The sequence below is a fragment of the Haliotis asinina genome, chromosome 7 (assembly GCF_037392515.1).
Source record: "Haliotis asinina isolate JCU_RB_2024 chromosome 7, JCU_Hal_asi_v2, whole genome shotgun sequence".
Classification (NCBI taxonomy): domain Eukaryota; kingdom Metazoa; phylum Mollusca; class Gastropoda; order Lepetellida; family Haliotidae; genus Haliotis; species Haliotis asinina.
Window position 1 is genome coordinate 39041562 of NC_090286.1, and position 25830 is coordinate 39067391.

The following is a 25830-nucleotide window of genomic DNA, read 5'->3' on the forward strand; positions in this document are numbered from 1 at the left end:
GTGTTATGTATAAACATAACTGACGTCATAATTGTTACTTCCATGTCAGATAAATTTCAAAGTGTAGTACAATGATATTAGCAGTGTAAAAAAACTACAGCACCTACGCCTGAGAACATCTTGTTTAACCTGGGGCGGTGGGGTAGCCCTGTAAAGCATTCGATCGTTACACTGAAGGCCCAGGTTTGATTACCCACATGGGTACGATGAGGGAAGCCCATTTCAGGTATCCCACCCTGTGATATTGTGGGAATAATACCAAATTGACCAACTCACTGACTCGTCTGCCTAACATCAAACAACATTCCAGTGATCATTGTGGCCAGTTAATAATCAAGCCAGGACTGGATAATACAGTGACAGAGTTTCATGGTGATATTATGTGTGTGAAATGAGTTAATTCAAACAGAGACAACGTCTATGTACATACAATCCCCATGCACAATTAGGCAATAGTACACACACAAAAAACATCATCATTTTATTGCTTCAATGTCACACAAATACTGAAAGTCCATGTACATTAACTATATAAGTACAAACATGCAATAAAAAATATGCAAGGTGTGAAAAACAGCACCTACACCTTGGAAAGCCTTTAAAGCATTTTGTATCAGATCATGTACTTGTATAAACATACAAGTGTACTGTACAAAAATATTTGCTGGCCCTTGTGGAAGTGTATTGGAAGAATACCTCCACTTAATATACACAAATATACACCAGGCAACATGATGTTTAAATACAATATTTACTCTAGTAAGAACTGGTGGTGACTATTGAGGGAAAACAACTATTGCGACCAACTATTGTATTACTATTGTAATGGTTTTTCTCTCCTTGAATAGTCTCATTTGAGTGAGTGAATGAGTTTTATGCCGCATTTAGCAGTATTCCAGCTATATGGCAGCGGTCTGTATATGATCGAATCTGGACCAGACAATCCAGCGATCCACAGCATGAGCATCGATCTGCACAAATGGTGTCTCATTTGAAGTCATTTCCAGAACTGAATGTATAGTTCATATAAAACAGAAACAAGTTTCAGTCTCTAACTGACAAGGACCTTTAAACCCAGATCAAGTTTACAGCAGGTAACGAGAGTAGATAACTCAAATCAAAGCGAACGAATCTAGTACTTCATGTATTCTATCCTGCTCATTTTGCCAATGAAAGTAATGGTAATTACTTTACCACTGATGGTCACACATACTATCAATGCATCATAGTTTTTTTGTTTCTGCCATTGATTAACTGCTATCAGAAACTCAACAATTGCAATCCATCAATAGTTAGATACAGTCCAGTCTTGTTAATCAGACATTGTCCTTTGCACAGCAAATTGTCACATTAATGAGGATGTCGGACTAAATAAATGTGACTAAGTTATGTTTATTCAATTAGTTACCAACAAAAGCGTCAGATAAATCGGATTGTACGATAAACTGAGGTTGGATTAAAGAGACTTGACGCTACAGCTGAAGAAAGTACCTTCACTTCAGATCTGGCTGCAAGAAATCTGAGTGAATTCTGTACTAAGGGGTAGTGGGGTAGTATAGTGGTTTTAGCATGCATTTGTCATGCCGAAGACATGGGTTTGATTCCCCACATGGGTACTAAGTATGAAGCCCATTTCTGGTGTCCCCTACAGCGATACTGCTAGAGTATTGCTAAAAGCAGTGTAAAACGAAATTCCCTCACGCTCCCTGGAATAAGCCAGAATGCCTGCATATTCTTATGTATAAAATATATCTACTGGCAACATCGCTATTTTAAAGTGGTTTATGAACATACACAATATAACTCATTCATGCCAAAGTGAATACTTCATTCTGTTTGTCAATACTCTGTGCAAAAAGCATGTGATGTCTTTAATAAGTTCAAGTTAAATTCTGTATGTGCCCAGAGAACACAGACGTAGTATTATGACATTTAAAACAATGCTATTTGCACACTGTATGATGCATCAAGTCTTGAATGAAACAAAAAGACAAAAAACATGAATGGTCTTTGAGACCAATGTCCATATTTCCAATGTCTATTTTCATTGCCAAAACAATATGCCCAATATTCTCCTTTTCCATTGTAGTGGAGATACAGGAAATACACCGAGGACCTTACAAATGCTTAAAAAAACATTTTCTGATTATATTTGAGCCACATAAATAGTGCAGATTAGTGACTTGTACATGCCATTTTGCATTATTTCAATGTAACCTTTCATGTAGATGCTTGTATACCACAGAAATGGTACTTGTTAAATAAATGAAATCAAAATGACTAGATTACTTGTAATGATCTTTCAGAACACGAGGTCTGATTTTCGGAATTCACTGTAATTGTCTCTAATTGATAGGGTAGCCTAGAGGTTAATGTGTTTACTCTTTACACCATAGACATGAAGTCTTTTCCCCAAATGGCATCAATGTGTGAAGCCCTCAATGATATTGGTGAGGTGTGATATTGGCTGAAATATTCCGAGAAGCAGCTAAAACTAGGACTCACTCACTTCTATTCCAGAAAACATAAGCTTCCTTCATGCTTTCAGGGCCTCATTCCACAATGCAACCTTAGAGCTATAATGATCAAAGCCTATCGTAAAATATGGGATTTACAATCACATTAGTGCCGAGATCATTTTGTGAAAACGGTCCAGATTCCTGGAGTGAGTGAGTTTAGTTTTACCCCACTTTCAGCAATATCCCAGCAATATCATGGCTGAGGACACCAGAAATGGGCTTCACACACATTAACTATGTGAGGAATCAAACAAGGGTCTTTGGTGTGTCGGGCAAATGCTTTGACCACTAGGCTACCCAATCGTCCCGTTCCAGAACTCAAGAGCTCAACACAAGGTTTGACAGATGTAAACTTTCAAAACATTAAATAACACCATTGTATCACTTGGTTGAAATACAGTGGAGTACAATGACTGATTTCAGTAGCAATGCATAGAATCTGGCCTTGGAGTGGCACATGAACACAACAACAAACGTCAGTTTCTTCAGGAAACTTTTCTGATACTTCAAACATTAAGAACACAGCACATATATTATTATAATCAAGAGTTAAAAACTTTGACTGACATTTATATAACAAAAATAAAGTTAATCTAAAATATATCACAATAAGTAAAAAGTAAATGGAGCCCCAAACTGACTTAAGAGTTGAGTCAATTATTTGAGTCAGGACTCTCTATATTGACTAGGATTTGAGTAGATTCAACCTTCCCCCATACTAGATATGAGTTGGGACTCCCTTTTAATTTATTCTCTTTGGTCTGTGAGAGAGACAATCAACATCTAGACTTATCCACCTCAGTTTGGTGTACTGGATACACTGTACTCATGCTTACACAGCACCTTGCCAATCCCCAACCCATTTCCTTACAATGATGAACACAAAATTATGTCACAAGCTTCCATTTCAAAAGTTGGACCTGTAAAATGTATTATGTGTGACAAAAGCAAGAAATGACTTCACATGATTGGGTTTAAACAATGCACAAATCTTCACAATTCAACATATTTATACATTACATTGAAAACATCTAGTGAAATCTGCTCGTTTTTCTGTTTTTACTTGCTAAACATTGTCAGCCAATTTATCTAAAGAATGTTCAGTTGATAAGATGCCCTGAGGGACGTGATGAGGTAGCCTAAAGAATAAAGCATTTGCCTGTCACCCCTGAGTCCCCTGTTCGATTCCCCACATGGGTACAATATGTGGATGCCCATTTCTGGTGTCCCCCGCCGTGATGTTGCTGGAATACTGCTAAAAGCGGCATAAAACCATTCTCACTCATATATACGATTGCACATTACATTACTTAATGAAATCAGGCACTAGATTTTAGACTTGATCATTTACAGATCAGCCTCATATTGCTTGTATACTACTGGATGTGACGGTCCATAACAAAAAGAACAGTGATTACAGGAACTGATCCTGGTTAGTGTCATCGCAAGTGCAGTTTCTCCATCCACTTCTTGATGCTGCCTGAATCCTCCTTTCGTACTGTGATGATGCATCTACTGTTGATTGTGTGGTCACTTGGAGGCTGAGCTAGAGTCCATTTCTTCTTCTTCAGTTTATCATTCAACTGGAAGAAACAGACGATCAGTATGGTCACTCGTTTTGACATTGATTGAGTGAGTAAGCGAGTGAGTGATGCTTCTAGTAATATTCCAGCAATATGTGAGGGGTCACGATAGATGGCCTCTTACACTGTACCTATGTGTGGAATAGAACCTTGGTTTTCAGCATGATGGGAGAATGCATTAACCACTTGGCTACCCCATCAACCCTTCACTCGTGTTTTGCACTGTAAAACTCTAAGAATGAGTAAAGGAATGCTGTGATGAAATGGTGTTACCACTTCTTCAAAGCGTTCCTTCACTCATTCTCAGATGAGAGAGGGGGTGACAGAGTAGCCAAGTGGTAAATATATACACGCACACACGCATTTTCTTTTCCAAGACTAACATGGCAAGGATATAATGTAATACAAGATGGCTATACACCATTTGTCACACTTAAATTTCATTTGGGCAAAAACCATCAGTGTGTCAGTTCTTATTTTGACAACCTACAGGCCATGATTAACACTTTATGAAATAAATTTTCCAGTATTAAATATTGAGGAAAGGTGAAGAACAGTTCATTACCTTTTGTTGTACTTCCTGTTTCTGAAGCACCTGTCCAACAGATGTACCTGGTTCCACAACTGTTTTATACAGCAGCCTGTCTTTAGACTTAATCTCAATCTCAATCTGCATCTCCGCATCCTCCCCTACACAGAGTATCAAACATAGCGAGTCAGTGAGTTCAGTTTACACTGCTTTAAGTAATATCCCAGCAATGTCACTGTGGGGGACATCATAAAGGGGCTTCACACTTTGTGACCATGTGGGGAATAGAAACCATACCTTCAGGGGGGTGAGCAAATGCTTTAAACACTATGCCACTCCATTGCCATAAGGGACTACCATCTCCATTCTGTGTTTCAATAAATAATCAATATCACTTTGCAACTGAGTTTTGTGCCAATGACCAGTACAAACAGCTGTCTCCTGAAATTAAACTGATAATTGCTGGATTATCACTAGTGTTTGGCTAAACACTATACTACAAATTTGATTGTATTGTATATAAGAACTTCACTACCCCTCTGGTCTTTTACTTAAAAGTCTTCTCAGAAAAAATACAAAGAGGGCCTGCACAGATACAATTTTTAATGTACCACAGTTTTCAATGTTGAAACTTGTGAGTGTGGGAGCCTCTGCTCATTTGTATTTCTGCATTAAGCTATAGTGGCGTATGGCTTGAAGTTATTTATTAGGTTACACGGGAGGTGTGACACTCTGGATAATGGATATGATTAAAGGTTCTGTACTGGACAAGGCAAATCAATCAAGATTTGTGAGTGAGTGAGTGAGTTGAGTTTTATGCCACACTCAGCAATATTCCAGCTATATGGCAGTGGTCTGTATATAATCGAGTCTGGACTATACAATCCAGTGATCAACAGCATGAGTATCAATCTGGCAACTGGGAACCGATCACATGTGTCAACCACAATCGAGACATGTAGTACACATTTCCAACATACAAGCTAATCAGTTGAACAATAATGTCCTCTGAGTCAGTAAGTTGAAAATAATTTACTTTGGGCCAGGTAAACCTTCAATACCTGATGCAGACAGGACTGAGTATTCAGATTTGCTGATTAGGTTGATGCATGTTGTGAATCACTGGATGGTCTGGTCCAAAATCAATTGTTGACAAATGATATATCAGGTTCTACAACACTGACTGGCTAATCAATAGAACATGGTTGTTAGCTATAAACACTGCACTCAGCTACTATCCAGCTATAATCCAGTGATTGACATCATGAGCTTTGATCTATCCACTTGTGATACAATGAAATGTGTCAACAAAGTCAGAGAGCCTCATCCCATAATGAACCTGTTAGACAGGCATTGGTTGGTGAGGACCAATTATAAGCCGAATCGACACAGTTTACTGATTGGTATGAAGATATCATCAAATCGAATGCCATTTCAAGTCATCATCTAAATATGCACTGTATTATAATGAAAATACCACTGAGTATCTTGTAGGCCTGCTCTGCTCTGGAGCACTCCTTTTCACCTTGATGCTGTTCTGTCAGGAATGTCAAAGTCTTCCTGAGTAATTTCCCTTCTTTAGTTTTGACAGGAAAATCTGTGTCATGAAGCTTAAGAATGTTGCGACCAAAAGAACTGATCTGAAAAAATAAATCTCTTCTTTTGGTGTCCAATTTCAAAGCCTCAGTGACTCAAAGAGATTGAAGATAATAAGGTCAGTTCAATAATATTTGTACCATTGTTTGCATTTGTAAAGAGTCTCTGGCTTTTTAATTAGGAATATATTTCAGGCAATTAATGCTGAACATTTCAGCTTATTATAAAATTATTCATAAATATTTTTTGTTGGAAGTTATCATTTTATTGGCAGTTTAAGATATTGTTGAACTTATTTGGGTATATTAATTTTTTTCAAAAAGAACTGTGTTAATACATAAACTGCATTCAAAGTCCATCAGTTAGGAAAGCTGGGTTTACATGGATTTCAACATCTTTATTCTCTTACTGTAACTTTCTAGTATCAATCAGTTTCTAGTTGCATTCAATGACAAAGATACCTATATCAATATGTCCGACAAAAAATCAAATCAACAGATAACTCTGTCTTTTTCGATACTAAAGCCTTTAAATGACACTCTCATCAGCTCTTTCAGGCAACTACATCCAAAACCTAAACTGTATGTTTCGAGGTATTTAATGAGAATAGAACAAAAAAACCGATCTTTCAAACAGTAATCATGTCAAAGAAGTGCCAAAAATAGATTTTAGAAACTGATATATACATACATGATTCATAATTTGCCTCAAGACATTGCTGCAATTACAGCTCTTGGCAGGACATTCTTGACACTGTTTCTTAAAGTCTTTCACTTGGTTTGACCAGGGCCTCTTGCTGGTCAGCAGGCAAATGGCCACACAAACCACTGCCCATAAGTCCATAGTTACCAACAAGGGAGAGAAACGCTCTTCTTTTTTTATGGCTCTCCACCAAGGAGGTAAAAACTGAGATGTGTAACCTGGAAAAGAGAATTTGAAAAAAAATTATCCATGAGGTACCATTCACAATTTATGGCCAGCAAGGGGTTGATGATGATGGTGCTTGCATGCGTGTCTGCCTGCCAGTCACCTATTTTGTGCTGAGGTGTTGCGGGGTCATCAATTTTGTACACATGTACTTGTGGATGGGGGTGCCAGCAAGTTGTACATGATCTTAAAATATCAACATCATAGCCATATTTATTAATGGTCACTAAAAGAAATATATTTTAGTTCAAACTATTTTTTCAGTTGTGTGGCAGGAAATTCCCTCTTAGTTGGTAACCTAGGATATCTTCTTTGAGCAAATTAGCAACACATGAAATACACACCTGTTATTCTGTCTGGAAGGTTGGCTAACATTATTTTCACTCCACTGAGAACACCTTATCTTGTTTTAGTTTGTTGTATAACAATGCGCTAAGCATTATTTCTTGCCATAGGGCAGCAGTTTGTATATAATCAAATACAATAATATATGCACAAGTCTGTGTGATGTGTCTAGTGTGTAGTGGTAGTTGGTAGTGGCTTTTTTGCTTTTGCTTTAACGTCTCTTCCGCTCTACTGCTATACCGCTGGCTAGCCGTAAAAGGTGAAAGGAAAGCCGAGTGCGTAAGTCTTTCCTGCCAGTACATAACCTCTCCATAGACTAGACTCTTGTAGTGCCTCCTAGTGGCAACACACGGTAACTGGACACCTTGCGGCTCCAGGCTAAACTACAGGGGATCTCGGAGCAGCATGGGCCCCAGAGGTTCAATATGCAGGCCCACCGGCGAGTGGACATGCCCTGGTATTGATCCAACCATGCCCCAGCCATGGGTAAATGGTGAGAAGGACACTTTCTCTGAGCAAAGGAGATTCTACAGGAGTCCAATGGTCAAGTGTCACCAATAGGTGTTTCACCTGAGAAGCTTGGTTTATCCAAGTCCCTCTCTAATTCCCCTTGATAATGATGATCAAAGTAAACAAATGTTCATGCCGGATCGGACGTCGCCCGGAACAACAAGGTCCGCGCTGGGAGTGTAGTGGGACTCCCAGTGACAAATCAGCTACCACCAACAACTGCTGTGCCAAATGTGGCAAACAGTATGTTAGGACAAAACACCTCCTACAACATCAGGCCAGTTGCCAGAACAAAGAAGTTGCAAAGAAAAGTAACACCTACAAATGCAAATATTGCAACAAGGAGTATGTCTACCAAAAGAGTTATCAGAAACATACAGAGATCTGCATGAAAGAGAACAATGTCAATGATACTCAAACTGTCCAACCTATCATACAAGCCAGGGGTCAACATACTCATACCTCAAAACCACCTAAGGTGGGAAAGCATGGACACCCTGACAGACTGAAAGTGTTGTTATGGAGAGCTGTTCCAGACAAGAAACATGGAAAAACCCTCATCAAACTTACTTGAAGTAAGTTTGGGATAAGCAACAACATACCAATGGTGATAAGAGGTGTCAAGAGAAACAAAAGAATCGAAATGTGGCGTACGGATAGACAATCAGCGGAATCGCTTTTTCAACAAATTCGACAAAAATGTCATGAAAACAAATGGAGGCAGTTCTGTAGTTTGGGTTGCAATTACCTCCAAAGAAAATCACGCCACTATCGAGATGACACAACCTCTATATCTGAAGTAAATACCATAGACCTACCTCAGGACTCAGAAGCTGTACATGATGAAACTAAAGCTCTAAAAGTACTACAGTGGAATGCCCAGTCACTGAAGAACAAAGTTAGTGAATTCAAGCTACTCTTACAGGAGGAAAACATTGACATAGCACTGCTCAGTGAAACAAGAATAACAGAACATGAGAACTGGCAAGACAAGTTCAAAGGCTACTGCCTATATAACTCCCCAAGGCCAAACAAGGAGGGCGGAGGTGTAGCACTATTGACAAAAAGTCATCTAGGAGTGTCAGAAGTAAAGACCTACTACTCTGAGATCATAGAGTACATCAGTGCAGATATCACAGTCTGTAAAAACTTCACATTCTGTGCCTCATCCATCTATGCCAGGGAAGGATGTAGCAGGCTGACCAACGAACTAGATGATATCAGTCAGGGTACCAACTCATATCTAGCCGGTGATTTCAACGCTAAAAGCACCCAATGGAACAGCACCCAAACCAACTCATCTGGTGCAAGACTCTCAGCATGGATAACTGACAGCAACCTCCTGCCAATCAATGGTACTGAGCACACTCATCAAAGCCACTCAACGGGGCATACTGACTCCATCGATGTAACAATTGTTAGCCCAAATCTTGCCCCTCAAATAAAGTCATGGAAAACCGTGGATGATACTCTCGGCAGCGATCACTTCCCAATCATCACAGAGATAGAACTTCCCGGTTCCCCACAAAACACCACCAAAGAAGTGAGATTCAACATCAAAAAAGCTAACAGAGAAGGATTCACATCTCTACTAGCACACCAGATTGAGGAAACACAAGCCATCATAACACACTCATCTGTTGAACAGAAGGTGGAATCAATTACCAAGTGTATTGTTGATGTGGCAGAAGAAACTTATCCTTCAACCAAACTTCACAAGAGACCACCTGCACCTTGGTGGAATGAAAGTATAAGCAAGGACAGAAAGGCTAGAAGAAGAGCCAGAAGAACTTGGAAACGTACCCGCAACTTGAGGGACAAAATAGCATACAAATGTCTAGAAGCCAAAGTAAAGAGGGATATCAAGATCGCCAAAACCACTAGTTGGAGAAATTTCATCTCAACTCTTACAAGAGACACTCCTTCCCATACTATCTGGAGGAAAATAAAAGCAATCAACGGCAACACCAACTCAAGTCAACCAGCCCTATTCCATGATGGTGTAATGATCACTGACACGAAAGAAAAGGCGCAATTATTTGGAAATCACTATGCCAACAAGTGTTCCTCCATTGACACGGATTTCAACAAAAGTACCTTTTCTGATAGTGAACAACATATTGCTGACAACCTAGATTTGCTGTATTCTTCTGAGGCTGAGGAGGACCAACCTTTCACGAGACATGAAATGGACCTTGCCATAAAAGAACTGACACTAAAAGCTGCTGGTCCTGATAAAATTCACAACCAGATGCTGATGGACCTACCACCAAATGCAAAAGACATCATACTCAATCTGTTTAATGAGATTTGGAACTCTGGCACTTATCCATCAGCATGGAAGACTAGCCAAAAAATTCCCCTTCTAAAACCAAACAAAGATAAACAAGCCATTAAATCATTCCGTCCTATTGCCCTCACCTCCTGCCTAGGTAAACTCATGGAAAAGATGATCGCCAGACGATTAACATGGAAATTGGAGACAGAAAAGATCTTTCACAAATCTCAGTGTGGCTTCCGCCCAAAATCAGGTACCATAGATGCACTCATGCAGCTAACTGAACAATGTCATCAAGGATTAAGCAGGAATGAATACACGGTTATAATCCTGATCGATCTAGAAGGTGCATTTGATAAGTTGTGGTGGGATGGAGTCACCTTAAAGGCAGCTGAACTGGGAATAAGTGGCAGACTTCTTAAATTCATCAGAAGCTTCCTCAGCGAAAGACACATCCAAACCAAAGTAGGTAATGAGTATTCAGACTTAATCAGCATCAACACTGGAACACCCCAGGGTTCAATAATCAGCCCAATCCTTTTTAACATCATGATGCAGGATCTACCATCTGTAGTTTCAAAGCCACTGGGACAAGTCACATATGCTGAGGATGGCTCCATATATATCACTCACAAAGATCTCAACCACATTGTGACGCATGCCAATGAATGTATGGAAGCAATAAACAATTGGGCAACCAAGTGGAAATTAAAGATATCCCAAGAAAAGACAGAATACACAGTCATCACCAGAAAACGAAAACATGTGTTGCCACTTGACAAACTTGGTATACAAATCTCTGGTCGGTCAATAGGCTACAACAAAAATCCGAAAATACTAGGGCTAACACTCGACCCTAAACTCACATGGAATGCCCATATTGACCGGTTACATCATGACTGTCTAAAGAGGCTGAACCTCATGAAGGTCATTTCATCAAAAGCTTGGGGGGCTGATTTTACCACCCTAAGAACATTCTATCTGACATATATCAGGAGTAAGATGTCATATGCCATGGAAATCTGGTCATCATGCTGCCCAACGAGAATGAAAAGACTTTCAACCTTACAAAATTGTGCTCTCTGTCTCATAGTTGGTGCTCTGAAAACCACGCCAGTTGGGTCACTTGAGATAGAAGCAAACATCCCTCCACTTCAGATCCATTCGGAATCAGTTATCCTGAACAGAAGGATTAAAAATCATTTCCTTCCAAAAGATTCTCCAGGGCATCTCAAGAAAAACAAAGCAAAGAACTCCTTCTATGCAAGATCCAGCAGGCTTCTCAAGGAAAGAAACATCTATCTCCCTTCTAGGTCAGACCCCAACTTCTCTCCAACAGCAATCATGAATGATATACCACCATGGCAATGGAAACCTCCAACCATAGTAACATCAATTTCAGAACAAGCCAATAGGTCAGAAAACCCAGTCAAGTTGAAGATGCTAGCCTTGGAGTTAATCCAGACTAAATATTCAGAATACAGAAAGATCTACACTGACGGCTCCCTGGATCCAAACAATGGAAAAGCTGGGGCAGGCATATATCTCCAAGACGATGAGAGTAGTGTCATCATTCCACTCACCCCCTGCTCAATCCTCAGTGCAGAACTTACAGCAATAGAAAGAGCCTTGCTGGAAATTAAAGATCTTTCCAACTCCGGTCCTTACACCATCCTGACTGACTCTTTATCATCCCTGCACACTCTGTTGTCATACAAACCTACTGAGTACTACCATCAAACCAAAGCCATCAACAGTCTGCTACAAACCCTGAAAACTGTCATCTGCCTACAATGGATCCCAAGCCATGTAGGGATTATTGGGAACGAAAAGGCTGACGAACTTGCCAAGCAAGCATCTGAGTGTGGCCCTCTGCTAAAAACTATGTCATCTCTACCTAGTTTGAAATGCAGAGTGAAGGAAACCTCTAGTGATAAATGGTCAAATATCTGGTTCAATAACAGCAAAGGTCGAAAGTACTTTGAACTGCAGGAAAAACCCAACAGAATTTTCTACAAAAATATCAAAAGAACGGATCAAGTTACCATCTCTAGAATCCGACTGAACCACTTTCCCTGTCAGAGCTATCTAGCCAAATATCATCTGGCAACCGACCCCATTTGCACATTTTGTAATCAAGAAGAGGAAGATCTTGAGCACATCTTATTCAGATGCCCCGAATATGATGAAATCAGGTCAACAGCCAACAACAATCTTAAAGAAGCCCTTGAAAACAGAAATAATGAATGGGCTCAATTCATCAATATAATCAAGAGGAGAAACGAGAGGGTACATGCAAGGGCCACGACGCCAGAGGCATGCTCCACTACCTAACCTACCTACCTATATAATCAAATTTGGTTCAGACAATCCAGAGATCAACAGAATGAACAACTAACGACTCAAATAGGATACGATGATGTGTTTCGACCAATCAGCAAATCTGACCTGTTCCCATTAACTGTCTGAAATGACATGAATGTGTTTTTGATGACAAGGGTGCCATTCCACAAACATATCTTATCTAAGATCAATCTTAACAAGTTATACCAAATTTTCAATCGTCTTAGCTAAAAGTTACACCTGCTCCACTGACCAATCTTAGGCCGATCGTAGCCGGTCTTATCTTACGATCCAATCCACTTAGATCAAGACTCTTTCATGCGAGAGATAGAGAAATATGAGGCATGATGTATCTCCTGCATAGTGTAGCTGATAATGGAAGTAGTGTTGGAACATATCGTAAACATGGAGAAAAACCCTCGAGCAAAATACTAGAGTAGTGACCACCATGGTTTCAGGGGCAAGTGTGTGAATGTTGAGCATAAGGCATAATAAGTGGATCTGTGAGAGGTCTTTAAAAACATGTGGCCTGCCTTTTTTAACCGTGATGTTGATGTATTGTACAAATGTGTAACACTGACTCCTTCGGCTGTGTTCCCATGACGACACTGGTCAGACTGGCCAGACATTCATGTGTCTTCAGGGCAGTGTTTGTTTACATTACAGAAATAAACAAATTATGTACATGGGGTGTTAGGGGATGCTCAAGGTGAAATGCTCACACTTCTTCGCACATAATATGAAAGTTCTTTTTTTGGTTCTCTACGATTGATTTTAGTGATCCTAACTTGGTCATGAGGAACTTAAACTTTGGATCTTAACGTTACGATTGACTTGGGTAAGGTTGTGGAATGGTATGCCAATCGTAACATCACTCTAAGATTTGGGAATTACGATTGGTGTCAGATCAATTAGTGAAATGGCTCCCAGTTCTAACAATCTTCAAGGGTTAGGGCTGCAATGAATCCACTATGCTGCGAATATGATAAGTATGATGAAGAAGATGATGAATGATGTAATCGACATATAGTACCCTAGAGAGAATTAACCACTTTTCATTATGTATAAGATGGATGGATAGACGGATGGATGGATGTAATATATCAAAATATATCTTGTTTACATATTAGAGACATGATTCATGTAAAGAATGTTTTTTCTTACCTTTAAACAGTGGTGGAGATTCCTGAGTTCTGACAAACTCAAAGTCAATCAGGCAAAGAGATGTAAAATCCGACTGAATTCGGAAGCAGATATTTTCGGCTGATAAATAAACAATAAAAAATAAATTGTAAATAAAGTTGTTTTGATGATGGTCTGACAATAACTACGATGCATTACAAGGGGTAAATCCAGAACATTATATGGTTGCATGTACTTTTGATGTTTGTAATGATTTACATTACAGAATAATAAGTACAACACATTTAATGGTGATTGGCCAGCAAAGACAGTTCATCAGCCATCAATAAAAGAAACAAATAGATAAGAAAACAAGCTAGCAATGTATAAAGTCCATTTCTGATGTCTGATGACTTTACAAAATTCCCTTGTCACTGACACTGATCTCTCAACAGGCAAATTGAATAAATTCCGAATAAAATACACATAGAGTACTGTATTTGACCTGTAGTATAAATACCCTTAGCGCTTTCTGATGACATGGTGACCATTGACTAATACTTCCACAAGCACTATTTTCAGCTACTGTTTACTCACTGTTGTGGCAGATATGTGCACATGTCAGCTTGCATGATTTGGTAAGCTGTGTTCTGACTGGTCATTTGAAAAAGTTAGGTGGCACAACCTTCTACTTGGGTTTGTTAAGACTAGTATAAGCAGTGAAATGAATCATACTGAGCCTAGACTGATATACTGTATACCCTTAATGCTTGGCAGAGAAACAACAAGTACCATCTTACCAACTTCTTTTGTATGAAATGGATCAGAACTCCTACCTCCCACTCTTTCCTTGACCTCCCTTGAAGGCAAATATGATGTTAAAATATGGCACTTGTTTGACCTGGCATGGCGTACAACAAAGAGTGGTTGGCTTGGAGTCAGAATAAAGTATTCTTGTTTAACTGAGGCATGGTAGCTCTTTGAGCTGGCTTAAGTCTGGGCTAGTGCAAGCAACTAGTACACACATGCATGCATCATGTGAACGAAATTCTTGTTTAACTGAGGCATGGTAGCTCTTTCAGCTAGCTTAAGTCTGGGCTAGTGCAAGCAGCTAGTACACACATGCATGCATCATGTGAACAAAATATTTCGCAATGAATAAAGTGGCCTACCTACAGAGGCATCGAGAGTTTCGCTACTCACGTTTAATATCACCATGAACTATTCCCCTGGAATGAATGTAAGACAGACTCTGCAGAAGTTGCCGAAGAACCTGAACAGTTTCACAGACAGAATAAGGTGCGTTGTGTTCCAAATGCCCTCCTACAACAGTAAACATGCCATGTACATCAGAATGTATACTATTCACACATTCCCAAATATCAAAACATGGATTCCATAGAAAACTATGATGTGGGGTCAAGTTGGTTTAAATATCTAAGCCTACTGTAAGAATGGATCCAAGTTTTCAGCATGTCACTGTATCTTGTGTATATCATACCTGCTGTTGACAGAAGTTGTTTATTTGTCAATGACTCATTTCATGATTTGCAAAATGGTTGATTAGTGTCATGAAAACCACTTTTATGGATACTCACTTATCAAGTACATAAGGTTAGAATAAAGGGCTGTTTGCCTAAAGATGGATTACCATATCATTATTCATCAAGTTTTAAATGGATACAATTTCAAATTATAAATCTATGGTTAAGTAAAGTGAATTTTTGTGATCCTTATCAAAGTATGAGTAGTATATATACAAACTAATACATACACATGCAAAAAAAACATTATTCATAATCTCAGTCCTCAAATGAAAATAAGCTGCTGGCTGATTACATTAATTATTTACAGACTAAAGAACTGATTGCATAATGTAAATAAAAAATTACAAAAGTACATTGTCACAACTTGCAACTGTTTAGGAAAACATCACATGCTTTTCTATAGTTATCTGGTAAAAGTATTTGGTTGCCAGTGCTTTACTTCTGTGGTTGCCTGCAGAGTAGCTACAAACTGAATTTACTCTCTGATATCCACTGCTTGCAAAATTAGCCATGACTTCAACTCTCTAAAAAGGTCTGCTGCTGATTTTATGTCATCTTCTACCAGTTTACACAATATTATCATGGAAATGAAAAATCCTTGAATGACTGAATGAGTGTGTGAGTTCTGGCAACATTCCAGCAATATCACCAGATATAGGCTCCAAACACTGTACCCATGTGGGGATTTCAACCCATTCTTGCTTTAATCATTAGGCAACCCCACTGTCCTGCTATAATGACATATCACCAAATATTTCAAAAGAAAACATGTCTTGTCAAAAGTTTTTAACATACAATATGAAAGGGTCAAGTTTCCTGATTCAGTGGCTGAGTCTAAATACAGTAAAAATGGCTGAACATGCAAACCATTCTATTTTCAATAAATTCAATAAAAAATAGTAGTTTGAAACAAGATGTCATTAATTAAAATATCTAGCTTGTACTCTTTTAGCACCACTTCTAAATTCTAATTACACAGTTTAATGACCAACACTAAAGAATTCACCAACCTTCACAATATTCCATGAACACATGAACTTCCTCATTGAAGACAATAAGTCCATATATATCCATTATATACGGACTGTCATGGTGCAGTAAGGGAACCAATACAGACTTCTTCTGACCTTCAAACTTGACACGTTTCCGCTGAAATCCCAAACAAATAGAGACGTCAAAATATCTGATGATAATAATTCAGGGTGCAAAAATGAAAAATGTAACGCTAGAATGTGCATCTCACTGATGCAAAGTGCATCAGTCATATACATTACTTAAGGCCATGAAATGTGACACTTGAGTATTTCAGATGACTGAAAAATGGCAACTGATAATTTCTTCCTTGCTAACTGAACTCTCCATCACAAAAAGAAGACTGGAAACCAAAATGATTGAAATATTTTGACATTTGCTATGCGCATTTTAACCACTTCTTTTTCAAATTGCAATTCTTGTCTCTTTCTTACATGCATGTATTTTACTGCATGACATGTATGTTATTAAAAACGTTAATCATAAAAAAAGGTGAAAATCCTTAATATTTGTGATTACATTAAAAGTGTATGCATAGTGATTACAATCAACAACTGTTCACCACAAGTTCTCCAATAATCAATAGTGTATTTGGTTGCCGATTCCCAACACTTGCATTTAGAAATGATTACATCACTGCAATACAAAGCCAAACCTAATAATCAAACATAATAAAACCCAAAACATCAGCTTGAAAGAATGCATTAAATATAAATTATTTATAATAATAGTAACCAGGTCTTTCTTCCACCACCATTCTGCCATGCTTTTAATAAATCTGCTACTCCTGCATGAGGTAACTGTCATTTTCTGTTCTAATATGAGGGGATGTCAATAAGTTTTAAGCCTTGCATAGAAAAACACAAAATATTGGTATGAACCACATCTATTTTTCAACATAGTCCCTTTGTGAGTCAAGACACTTGTTCCATCTTTTCTGCCAGGCGCTGATGCCATCTCTGTAGAAGGCGCCATTTTGGTCCTCAAACCAAGTCTCAGTAGCAGCACTAAGCTCATTATCATCCTGAAATCTACGACCACGCAAGTGTTTCTTGAGATTTGGGAACAGATGGTAATCACTTGGTGCAAGGTCTGGTGAGTAGAGGGGATGCAGCAAGATTTCGTACCCGCATTCCTGGACAGCAGCGGCTGCAACGCGAGAGGTGTATACTGGAGAATTGTCTTGATGTAGAAAAATACCACGTCTGATCTTGCCCTGGCGCTTCTCCTTGATTGACTGTCGCACTTGCCTCAACAAGTTAACGTAATATTCCCCATTCATTGTTCTTCCTTTTGGTAAGTAATCTATGTGAATGACGCCTTTGCTGTCCCAGAAGACTGTCACCATTACCTTTTGCACTGATCTGGAGGCTTTGAACTTTTTGGTCCTGGGAGAAGTGACATGTTTCCATTCCATGGATTCTTGTTTGCTCTCAGGATCATAGTGGTGGATCCAGGTTTCATCACAGGTTACTAGCCAAAAGTGAAAATCTTCTGGATTCCTGTTGTATCTGGTTAGCATGGAGTTGCTTATGGTGACCCTTGCATTCTTGGCACCCATCTTGCGCACACTTTAGACATGATGAGATGTTCATGAAGAATTGTCTCGATGGATCCATGTGCAATGCCTGTGGTCTCCTCTAACTCGTGGACTGTGATTTGACGATTTTCCAGCACAGGTCTATGCACTCTGTCAATGTTTTCCTGACTAGTGTTTGTTGTTGGGCGACCTGGACAGGGGTCACCTTCAAGACTCTCTCTACCATGCTTAAATTCATTGACCCATCGTTTGATGGTAGCAGATGAAGGGGAAGACTTCCCATGAACTGCTGAAAGCCTTTCTTCAATGTTCTTCGCCGAGTTTCCTTCAAGTACTAAAAACTTAATTACTGCTCTATACTCAGTTTTATTCATTTTCACTGCCGTGAGGAGGGTCACTTTCTGTCAGTGTGAGCTGTTCAATAACTTCTGAGAGTAGAATACCAAACCTTATATATCACATCAGCTATACCCCAAGGTTCAATGTCGTACCATGGGCTGTGACACCTGGGTATGAAAAATGCTCAAGGCTTAAAACTTATTGACATCCCCTCGTATACTGAGGAAAAAAGAGGATGGGAAGCATATCTGTTAAGAAACGTCTTGAAGTCACACATCTTATGATCACCCCAACATTTCCCTTTAGCACCATCCATGAACACAATGCACAGGATGCATGTGCACAACACAGTAGTCCCACTACATGCATAGAATATCATTCTTGATTTTGATGTTGTTCAAGAAAAACAGCAGACCATTAATTTTGCATCACATAGTTGCATCACACAGATGTTAATGTTGTTTCTAGCCATTTTTTCACTTGAAAATGAAAATTGTATGCACTCAATATTTCATGACATACACCAATCATATTTCAAGAGCAATTACTGCACAAACAACTATGGTCATAAGTAAGTGCAAAACATTCATTATCGTATCAACAGTTAATGACTCATGTATCTCCCAATTTTTTCAATTGTAAATTCAAAATGAAGTTTGAATATATTTGTGATAGAATTCCTCTGTAGATTATGGATGAACAAGGTCAACTACTTCTCATGTCAATTTACCCATTTACATACAAATTATTTATGAGATATGACATTATAATATGAACTGTTAGAAAGTATACTGCAGCATAAGGGTATACTACTTACTAGTGATATTGTGCAGTTCTAGGATCATGTCTTGGAAAACAGATCTAATCTTGTATTGAAGGCAACATATGTTTTGTTTTGATTATATTCTATAAAGCTTCACAGTATTTTCCCTGATGTAGAAAACCTGAGTATTTGCTGCACAAATTATCTCAAATATGCAGTGAATTTAGAAGCTTGCATCATTGTTGCCTCAATGTTACTGGGCCCATAGTTCAGATCATCTAAGCTTCTAAAACTAAATGTTCCCCAGTTAACTGACCCAGTGGTGATTAAATATGTGACTCTCCTGACCTGTTTTTTTTTGTCATCATTAGATAATCAGAGTTGACGTCTTGACGAAAGTTCCAGATTGACGCTAACCCAAAACATGTCCATGACTCCCTCTCTTGACACCATCTCTTGACACCATTTTATGCCTAAGGCAAACACTGGTTTCTTAATATTACTACCAATGAATTGCTAAGTTTGAATAGTTAGAAAATAACATATGATTACCCGTTTCCGTACAAACTTGTGGTGAGACTTGTGGTCTTCACATAAACAAACACTATCATGTTGTATTCCATCAAGTATCCTGTACTCTTCTTTCTCCCTGTAACACCACTCACTACCAATATTCACTGGATTGAGTTTCTGAAAAAGAAAACATCTCTCCTCAACGTGTCCTTATCCTCCATGCATAAGAGTGTGATAATAACAAGCTATAAATTTGTATTTCTGCTCAGATTGCTTTGACCTTCCTGTGAGTAGGAGAAGAACCTGAAGAACTCTGAAAGAGGTAGAAGGGGTTCTTGCATATATGTTTTCAATGTTTCCGATCTGTCAATTTCTCTATAGGAATTCCCCCAAATCTACCTTTGCACTTGCGACTGCTATCTGTTGACACTGGCAAGTTCGGTTGTAATGGCAGCTTAGCTCATTGGTTACTGTGAGAATGCAGTCAGCAAAGGGAGGTAATAAAACTATCATAGATGCCTGTAGATTCATCCAGGTGTATAGTGAGACTTATCATGGCGATATCGAGGATGATGATACAAGGGCAGCGGCCCATTCTAAATTCAGAAAATGGCTAATAATTCTGAATATGTCCCACTGTCAAAGTTCTTTTTCCTAGTTCCTGTAAAATCATAACTATTTTTCCCACCAATTTAAATTACATTGCAAGCTTGTATCAGGCTTCATTACCTATTTAAAGAGGTAGTTCATGCAACTTCATTAGCTGAGAACCCTGTGTATGGGGTAGCTCCATAAACTTACTTCATTAACTAGTCATCCCATGTCAGGTGTAGCTCTAAACACTTACTCTTTTAAATAGCCATCCTGTGTTAGGGGTAGCTCTATACACTTACTTCATCAACTAACCTTCCTGTGTTAAGGGTGGTTTAGTCTGTCTCACAGTCCCTGAACCACATTATTTTTCGTACTGCCTATTATTCCCTACAATGCTGAAGATCTTAAATGAAGCAAGTCTAGATTTCATCAGGTCAGAATCTCTTGTCTTCCTGGGGCTCCTTTTAAATTCAAATAGGTTTATTTGTTACAAATAAGATTATATATTCTGACACTAAATATTAACAAGCCATCCCAAGTTAGAAGTAGCTCTATACACTTACTTCAATGACTAGCCATCCTGTGCTATGGGTAGCTCTACACACTTACTTCATTAACTAGCAGATCTTTGTTTGGCTTAACTCTATACACTTACTTCATTATCTAGCCATCCTTGGGGTACAGGCCCATGCCAGTTATATTCACACACTTCATAAACTTTATTTAGTGTACCATAAATAATTTTCATGAAAGTAATTTTCATAAGATCCATGTCAAATTTTGCACATTTATTAGGAATCATCTTACCTACAATTACATTATTTCTGTTTAATTTTCCGTTGCTTATTTATCGAATGGCAACAAGTTTATTGACATACACTGCCAAGAACTCCTTTTAACATGGCGGCCTATGGGATTGTGTGTTGTGGAACCAAACGTAAGTTGATAAATGGGATGTCATTTGTTAAATTGTGGTTGGAAAACTGAACTGAAATTATGTGTGCAGAGCAGAGATGATTTTACATCTGCCTGTCAAATTTTACAAAGATTCAGCCTAAGTTCACTACATGAAAATTATCATTGCTACACTGAGATAGCATGTAAGTCTATGGAAACTATGTCAAGTGTCCGAACATAACTGGCATGGTAGCTCTATAAACTTACTTCATTAACTAGTCATTGTGTGTTAGAGTAGCTCTATACACTTACTTCATTAACTAGTAGCCCTGTGTTTGGGCTAGCTCTGTACACTTCTTTTCTGACAAACTCTTCTAATTCTTTCCTGCTTCCCTGCCTGATATTATGATCACCTTTCAGAGGAGGCCGATATACTGGGGCACAATCCTCCTGTAAGTCTGTGGTAAAGCACTCTCTTGGGGCAGTAGAATCTATGGTTAAGTCATCTCCAGGTTCTGTAACCTGTGATAACTCACGATGTAAGAATAATTTCGAGCCACTCTTGACAACACTAGGGACAGAGAACGCAGGTCTGGTGTCTCTGGTAAATCCACGTGCTATCAGTTCTCCATCATCACTGCCACAGTCACCTTTCTCAGAACATTCCTCTTCTTCCTCTTCGTCTGAATCCTCCAAAAGGTATAAATTAGGAACATTCGAACCACACTCAGACATCACAAAAGATGAACTCTGCATCATTTCACTGCAAGGAAGACAAGTATTTGTGAGTGTTCCTGATACAGCTGTCAATCTTTCCTGTTCAACTCCTTGACACTGCGATCTTTGACTTATCTCAGACGAGTCTATACAGTTTGCACTTACAGATTCACCTTGCCGATCTGAAGGGATGGGATCACCTCCACCAGAATTGATTGGTCTATCATTATGTTCTGATAATTGGGACATGTGACTATTTTGCGATCTCTGGAAGTTTGCAATACTCTTGCAAGTATTTGATATGCAGTTCTGATTGATATCTGGGCCTGGCTGAAATGTACTCTTGTCCTTCACTGAAGCAGACACTGAATTCTCATCTTCATTTGGTTTTATCTCCATCTGTTCCATGTTTTAATTAATCACTAAGCCATCAGAATAGGTATTTGAAAATATGACCTCCTTCAAGACTGACGAAAGGGGAAAATCATATAATTTTGCATACTTGTCATGGAAAACCATGAAGAATTTTTCATCTTTCAAGAAATATGCAGACCTGCATCGCCTTCTGAAGACCTGGTTGGAAGAACAGCCATTTCTGAAGCATCAGTGTTCCATACTTTTAGAGAATATCTGCAAAGAAAAACATATATACTCTGTACTGTAACTAGGGACAAACACCAACATCTAAACACTGACCAGTCAGTATCTTAACTGTGGTTGTGTAATTGTGAAACCCCAAATATTCTTTTCAGGGATTCCTGCATTCTATACGCATAAAAATTTACAACTGGACCAACAATATTTATTAGCATGTCCACAAGGATGCAGAAAAAGTCCAAAACAATTGGCAAAAAATTCGATCAAGTATCACTGAGTCGGCTACTAGCTGGGTTATGGTATCACTGGCAATTTATTTGCTGTGACAATGTGATGATTAGGATACACATACAATACCAGTAACCGAATTACAACACTATCACAACATCATATTAATTATAATACTTAAGTGTCTGGGACCCCTCTTTTGGTGATCAGGGCCCATGGAAATTAGGAATATGAGTCCCAGGAACCTGGGAACCCTCAAATATAGGACTGAAGGTAAATTCCTGCTTTTGCAAATATTGCCATAAAGGTGCCTTTACTGCTATACATACTGTGATACATTTGTGGGAAAAGGTTACAAAAGTGATTGGCCCTAGTTGTAAGTGAAGAACCTATTTTCCACACGCAAATGTAAGTACAGACAGCTCCTGCCATGAATACATTTTGCCACTCTTAATGATTACCCTAAAACGAAACCTGTGTTTGAGGTCTGGCATGTGACAGTTTTCGATGTATGGAGCAATCATTTACCTTCCATATACTGCAAGTGTTATCTGTTTGGAAGCTCGAAGTTTCAATTATTCATTTCAGGCAACTGTTAAGAGGCAATAAGTCTTTTATTGTATCAATAGGAAGCTAATGTGAGTGCATATGTCTCAATAGATATTATTGACCAAAATATTGTTGAAAAAGCCTCAACAAAGTTCCACGTCACGATTCTTTTGGCACTGACACATCTTTCAAGTTGCTTTGAAAAGTTATTATGCTTCAAAATATTAAGATGGATTATATGAAGGTAGTTGCTGATGACACACAAAAATGTTAAACCACTTATACATTATACACAACAAAATTAGCATTTAGATTGAAAATACCACTGTCTACCTAACGACCATTTGTACATTCAAATATCGAGCTGTTAGTTACACCTATAGTGGTTAGAAAGAAAAGCATCTATGGTCTCTGCTAATTTGGGTCGAACTTCAAAGTCCGGAAGTGTCAGTAAACGCAAATTGTTCACTGAAACATAATCGTCAGTATCGTGATAATGGCAGAGGATAGTTGATACCCAACGTTAAAGTAGTTTACAAACCAACAGGGTGAGAACATTCACTTACTCAGTGTAATACACGTATGGAAACTTACAAAACGTCTGATCATACTGAGATCGGAACCTCACTTCTGCTTCCCCGATCATGGCCAAAGTTTGCGTGAGTCATATGCTCTAAGCTCCACGCATCGGTAACACAATGCCTCTTTTATGTTGATGTACTGTGGCATGTGCTGACGATGAGCTCAAGTAAGTGTCCTCAGATTCATACTGTTGTTAATATTAATCAAAACAACGTGTAGGAAAATTAAAATAATTTGAAGTACAATGAATGTATAATAACAACCTTACATCAAAACACAAACTCGTAAATTTAAACACATGAAATCCCAAATATGACATATGTTACATGTAAGGAAGACAGATAATTATATTAACCACGTGTGTTTGTTGTCTTTGGAAATCGTAACACGCCCCCAGTTGCCTTTATTTATTTATTTATTTATTTATTTATTTATTTATTTATTTATGTTTGTTTGTTTGTTTGTTTGTTTGTTTGTTTGTTTTGTTACATATATTTGAAATTTACATGGGGACATTGAGCGCCCGAGTGGTACCGAGTGAGTGAGTATTGTTTTACGCCCCCTTTACCAATATCCCAGCTATAGCACGAAGCGGGGCACCAGAAATGCGTTTCACACATTGTACCCATGTGGGGACTAGAGCCCGGGTCTTCGGAGTGACGAGTGGACACTTTAAGCATTAGGTTACCCCACCGCCCCAAATATAGACATTGACAAAAGAAACCATTACTGTTGCGTATCTTCAAATCTCAGATTTGACTGTGGTTGGTGAAATCGAACAAAAGTCACATATCTTATTTAAGTTTGAAATTTACCCAGGAACCAGATAAATCATATGTGAATCTCATTATTGGCAACAAGCAAAGACTCTGGGTTAATGAACTTAGGTTATAGTACAGTTTACCGGGCTCTACCCTGGGACTGCTGAGGACTTGCTAATGAGCGCGATGCTGTATCCTTAGCACACACACACACCCCCCCCCCCCCCCCCCCCCCCCCACACACACACACACCCTTCTAGATCCTTAGCCCTTGGGCACCCCCTTTCTAGATCCATAGCCCTTGGGCACACCTTTCTAGATCCTTAGGGTTAGTGAGTAAAGGTGAGTTAGTAAGTTAGGGTTGGCTTCACTTTGGTGCGAGTATATCCATCCGAAAAAGTCGGAAAAAGTGCACCCGGTAAAGTGCACTACTCCCAAGAAATAAGTTCAGGCCCAAAGTAAGGAAAGGTATTAAAAGGTACATAAGTCGGTTAAAATCGATCACAGATGAAGGAAATTCGACATACCGATGAACATATGTAATGTTGTCATTGTCAGCATCAATTAAGTTCACTCGCTGCACGTGCGAGGACACAAGGCCGGGAAGTGTTCCGGTCAGTACCTGGTGACACTACTCGTCACTGCTCGACATGGGAGGGATTGCATCTGACTTTTGCTTGGAGAATGTTTTTCCATTCCTTCTACAGCGCTTTGGCATCTTCTGCAGGTGTGGGTGGACAAAGGTCACGTTTGTGGGCGCGTTGATTAAGTTTGTCCCACAGATGCGCAAACGGTCCAGATCAGTCGATTTGGAGGGCAATGGAATCACATTCACTGACGTTTAAATTGGCGAGATACGCACCCGTTACACGAGCTGTACGCGTGGAATCAAAGGTTATCGTGTTGAAACAGCTCCCTCCAGTGGTTAAAAAGTGGTAGGAACTGATCGAGGTCGCATGATTAGGTTGATGTAGGGATTTTCTGTAACACTGCTTTGAACCACTACCCCTAGCTCTGATCTACCCGTGTGAGACACGTCACCCCACACCATGACGCTTTCCTCACCACTTCGACGCAAAACGTTCGTGTCGACGAAGACAGACACGTTGTCTCCCACCCCATCGTTGCAGGAGGAAATGTAGACTAACAGCTAGTCTCTGAAATGAACATGTTTTACTGAAAAAACGTTCATAGTGAAAAAAATAATATAATGAAATGGAGCCCCGAGACTTTCTTCATTTTCCGAATCTAAGGAAATCTAGACTTGCCACATTTTCTAGACTTGCGTCTGCTTTCTTGGATATATATACTTCAGGGTCTGTACGACAGACTAGAGGAAATGCGACTCATCGCTCAGACAGAAGCGCGGCCAGTTCCAGGTTCCATGCCTGTACTCCGTTGCGTCAATGGACACGTCGT

The 25830-nt window shown here is 39.1% G+C and overlaps 1 protein-coding gene across 3 annotated transcripts; it reads right to left on the reverse strand.

Annotated features, from left to right (window-relative positions):
• Window positions 1–467: 467 nt before the first annotated feature.
• On the reverse strand, window positions 468–23748 carry LOC137291686 (uncharacterized). Of its 3 annotated transcripts, XM_067823116.1 has the most exons (11): window positions 23635–23748; window positions 22248–22324; window positions 21290–21740; window positions 19526–19663; window positions 16310–16448; window positions 14956–15075; window positions 13795–13893; window positions 6918–7147; window positions 6109–6271; window positions 4668–4792; window positions 468–4102 (listed from the first exon to the last, which is right to left on the reverse strand). In XM_067823116.1, exons 3-11 carry the CDS (start codon window positions 21734–21736, stop codon window positions 3959–3961), a joined length of 1605 nt encoding a protein of 534 aa, XP_067679217.1. In that variant the 5' UTR covers window positions 21737–21740; window positions 22248–22324; window positions 23635–23748; the 3' UTR covers window positions 468–3958. The 3 variants fall into 3 exon arrangements, with proteins under 3 accessions (XP_067679217.1, XP_067679216.1, XP_067679215.1); XM_067823115.1 differs by having other exon boundaries at window positions 3275–4102; window positions 21290–22324; window positions 23663–23738; XM_067823114.1 differs by having other exon boundaries at window positions 3864–4102; window positions 21290–22324; window positions 23635–23729.
• Window positions 23749–25830: the final 2082 nt, after the last annotated feature.

Bases quoted from the DNA above. Each gene is read 5' to 3' on its own strand.
- LOC137291686 (XM_067823115.1), bottom strand. From the start codon at position 22,102: ATGGAACAGATGGAGATAAAACCAAATGAAGATGAGAATTCAGTGTCT. The intron at 13,894-14,955 runs GTGAGTAGCGAA...TTTATTTATCAG, and splicing joins AGTTCATGGTGATATTAAAC to CCGAAAATATCTGCTTCCGA. The intron at 7,148-13,794 runs GTAAGAAAAAAC...TCTCTTTTCCAG, and splicing joins ATCTCCACCACTGTTTAAAG to GTTACACATCTCAGTTTTTA.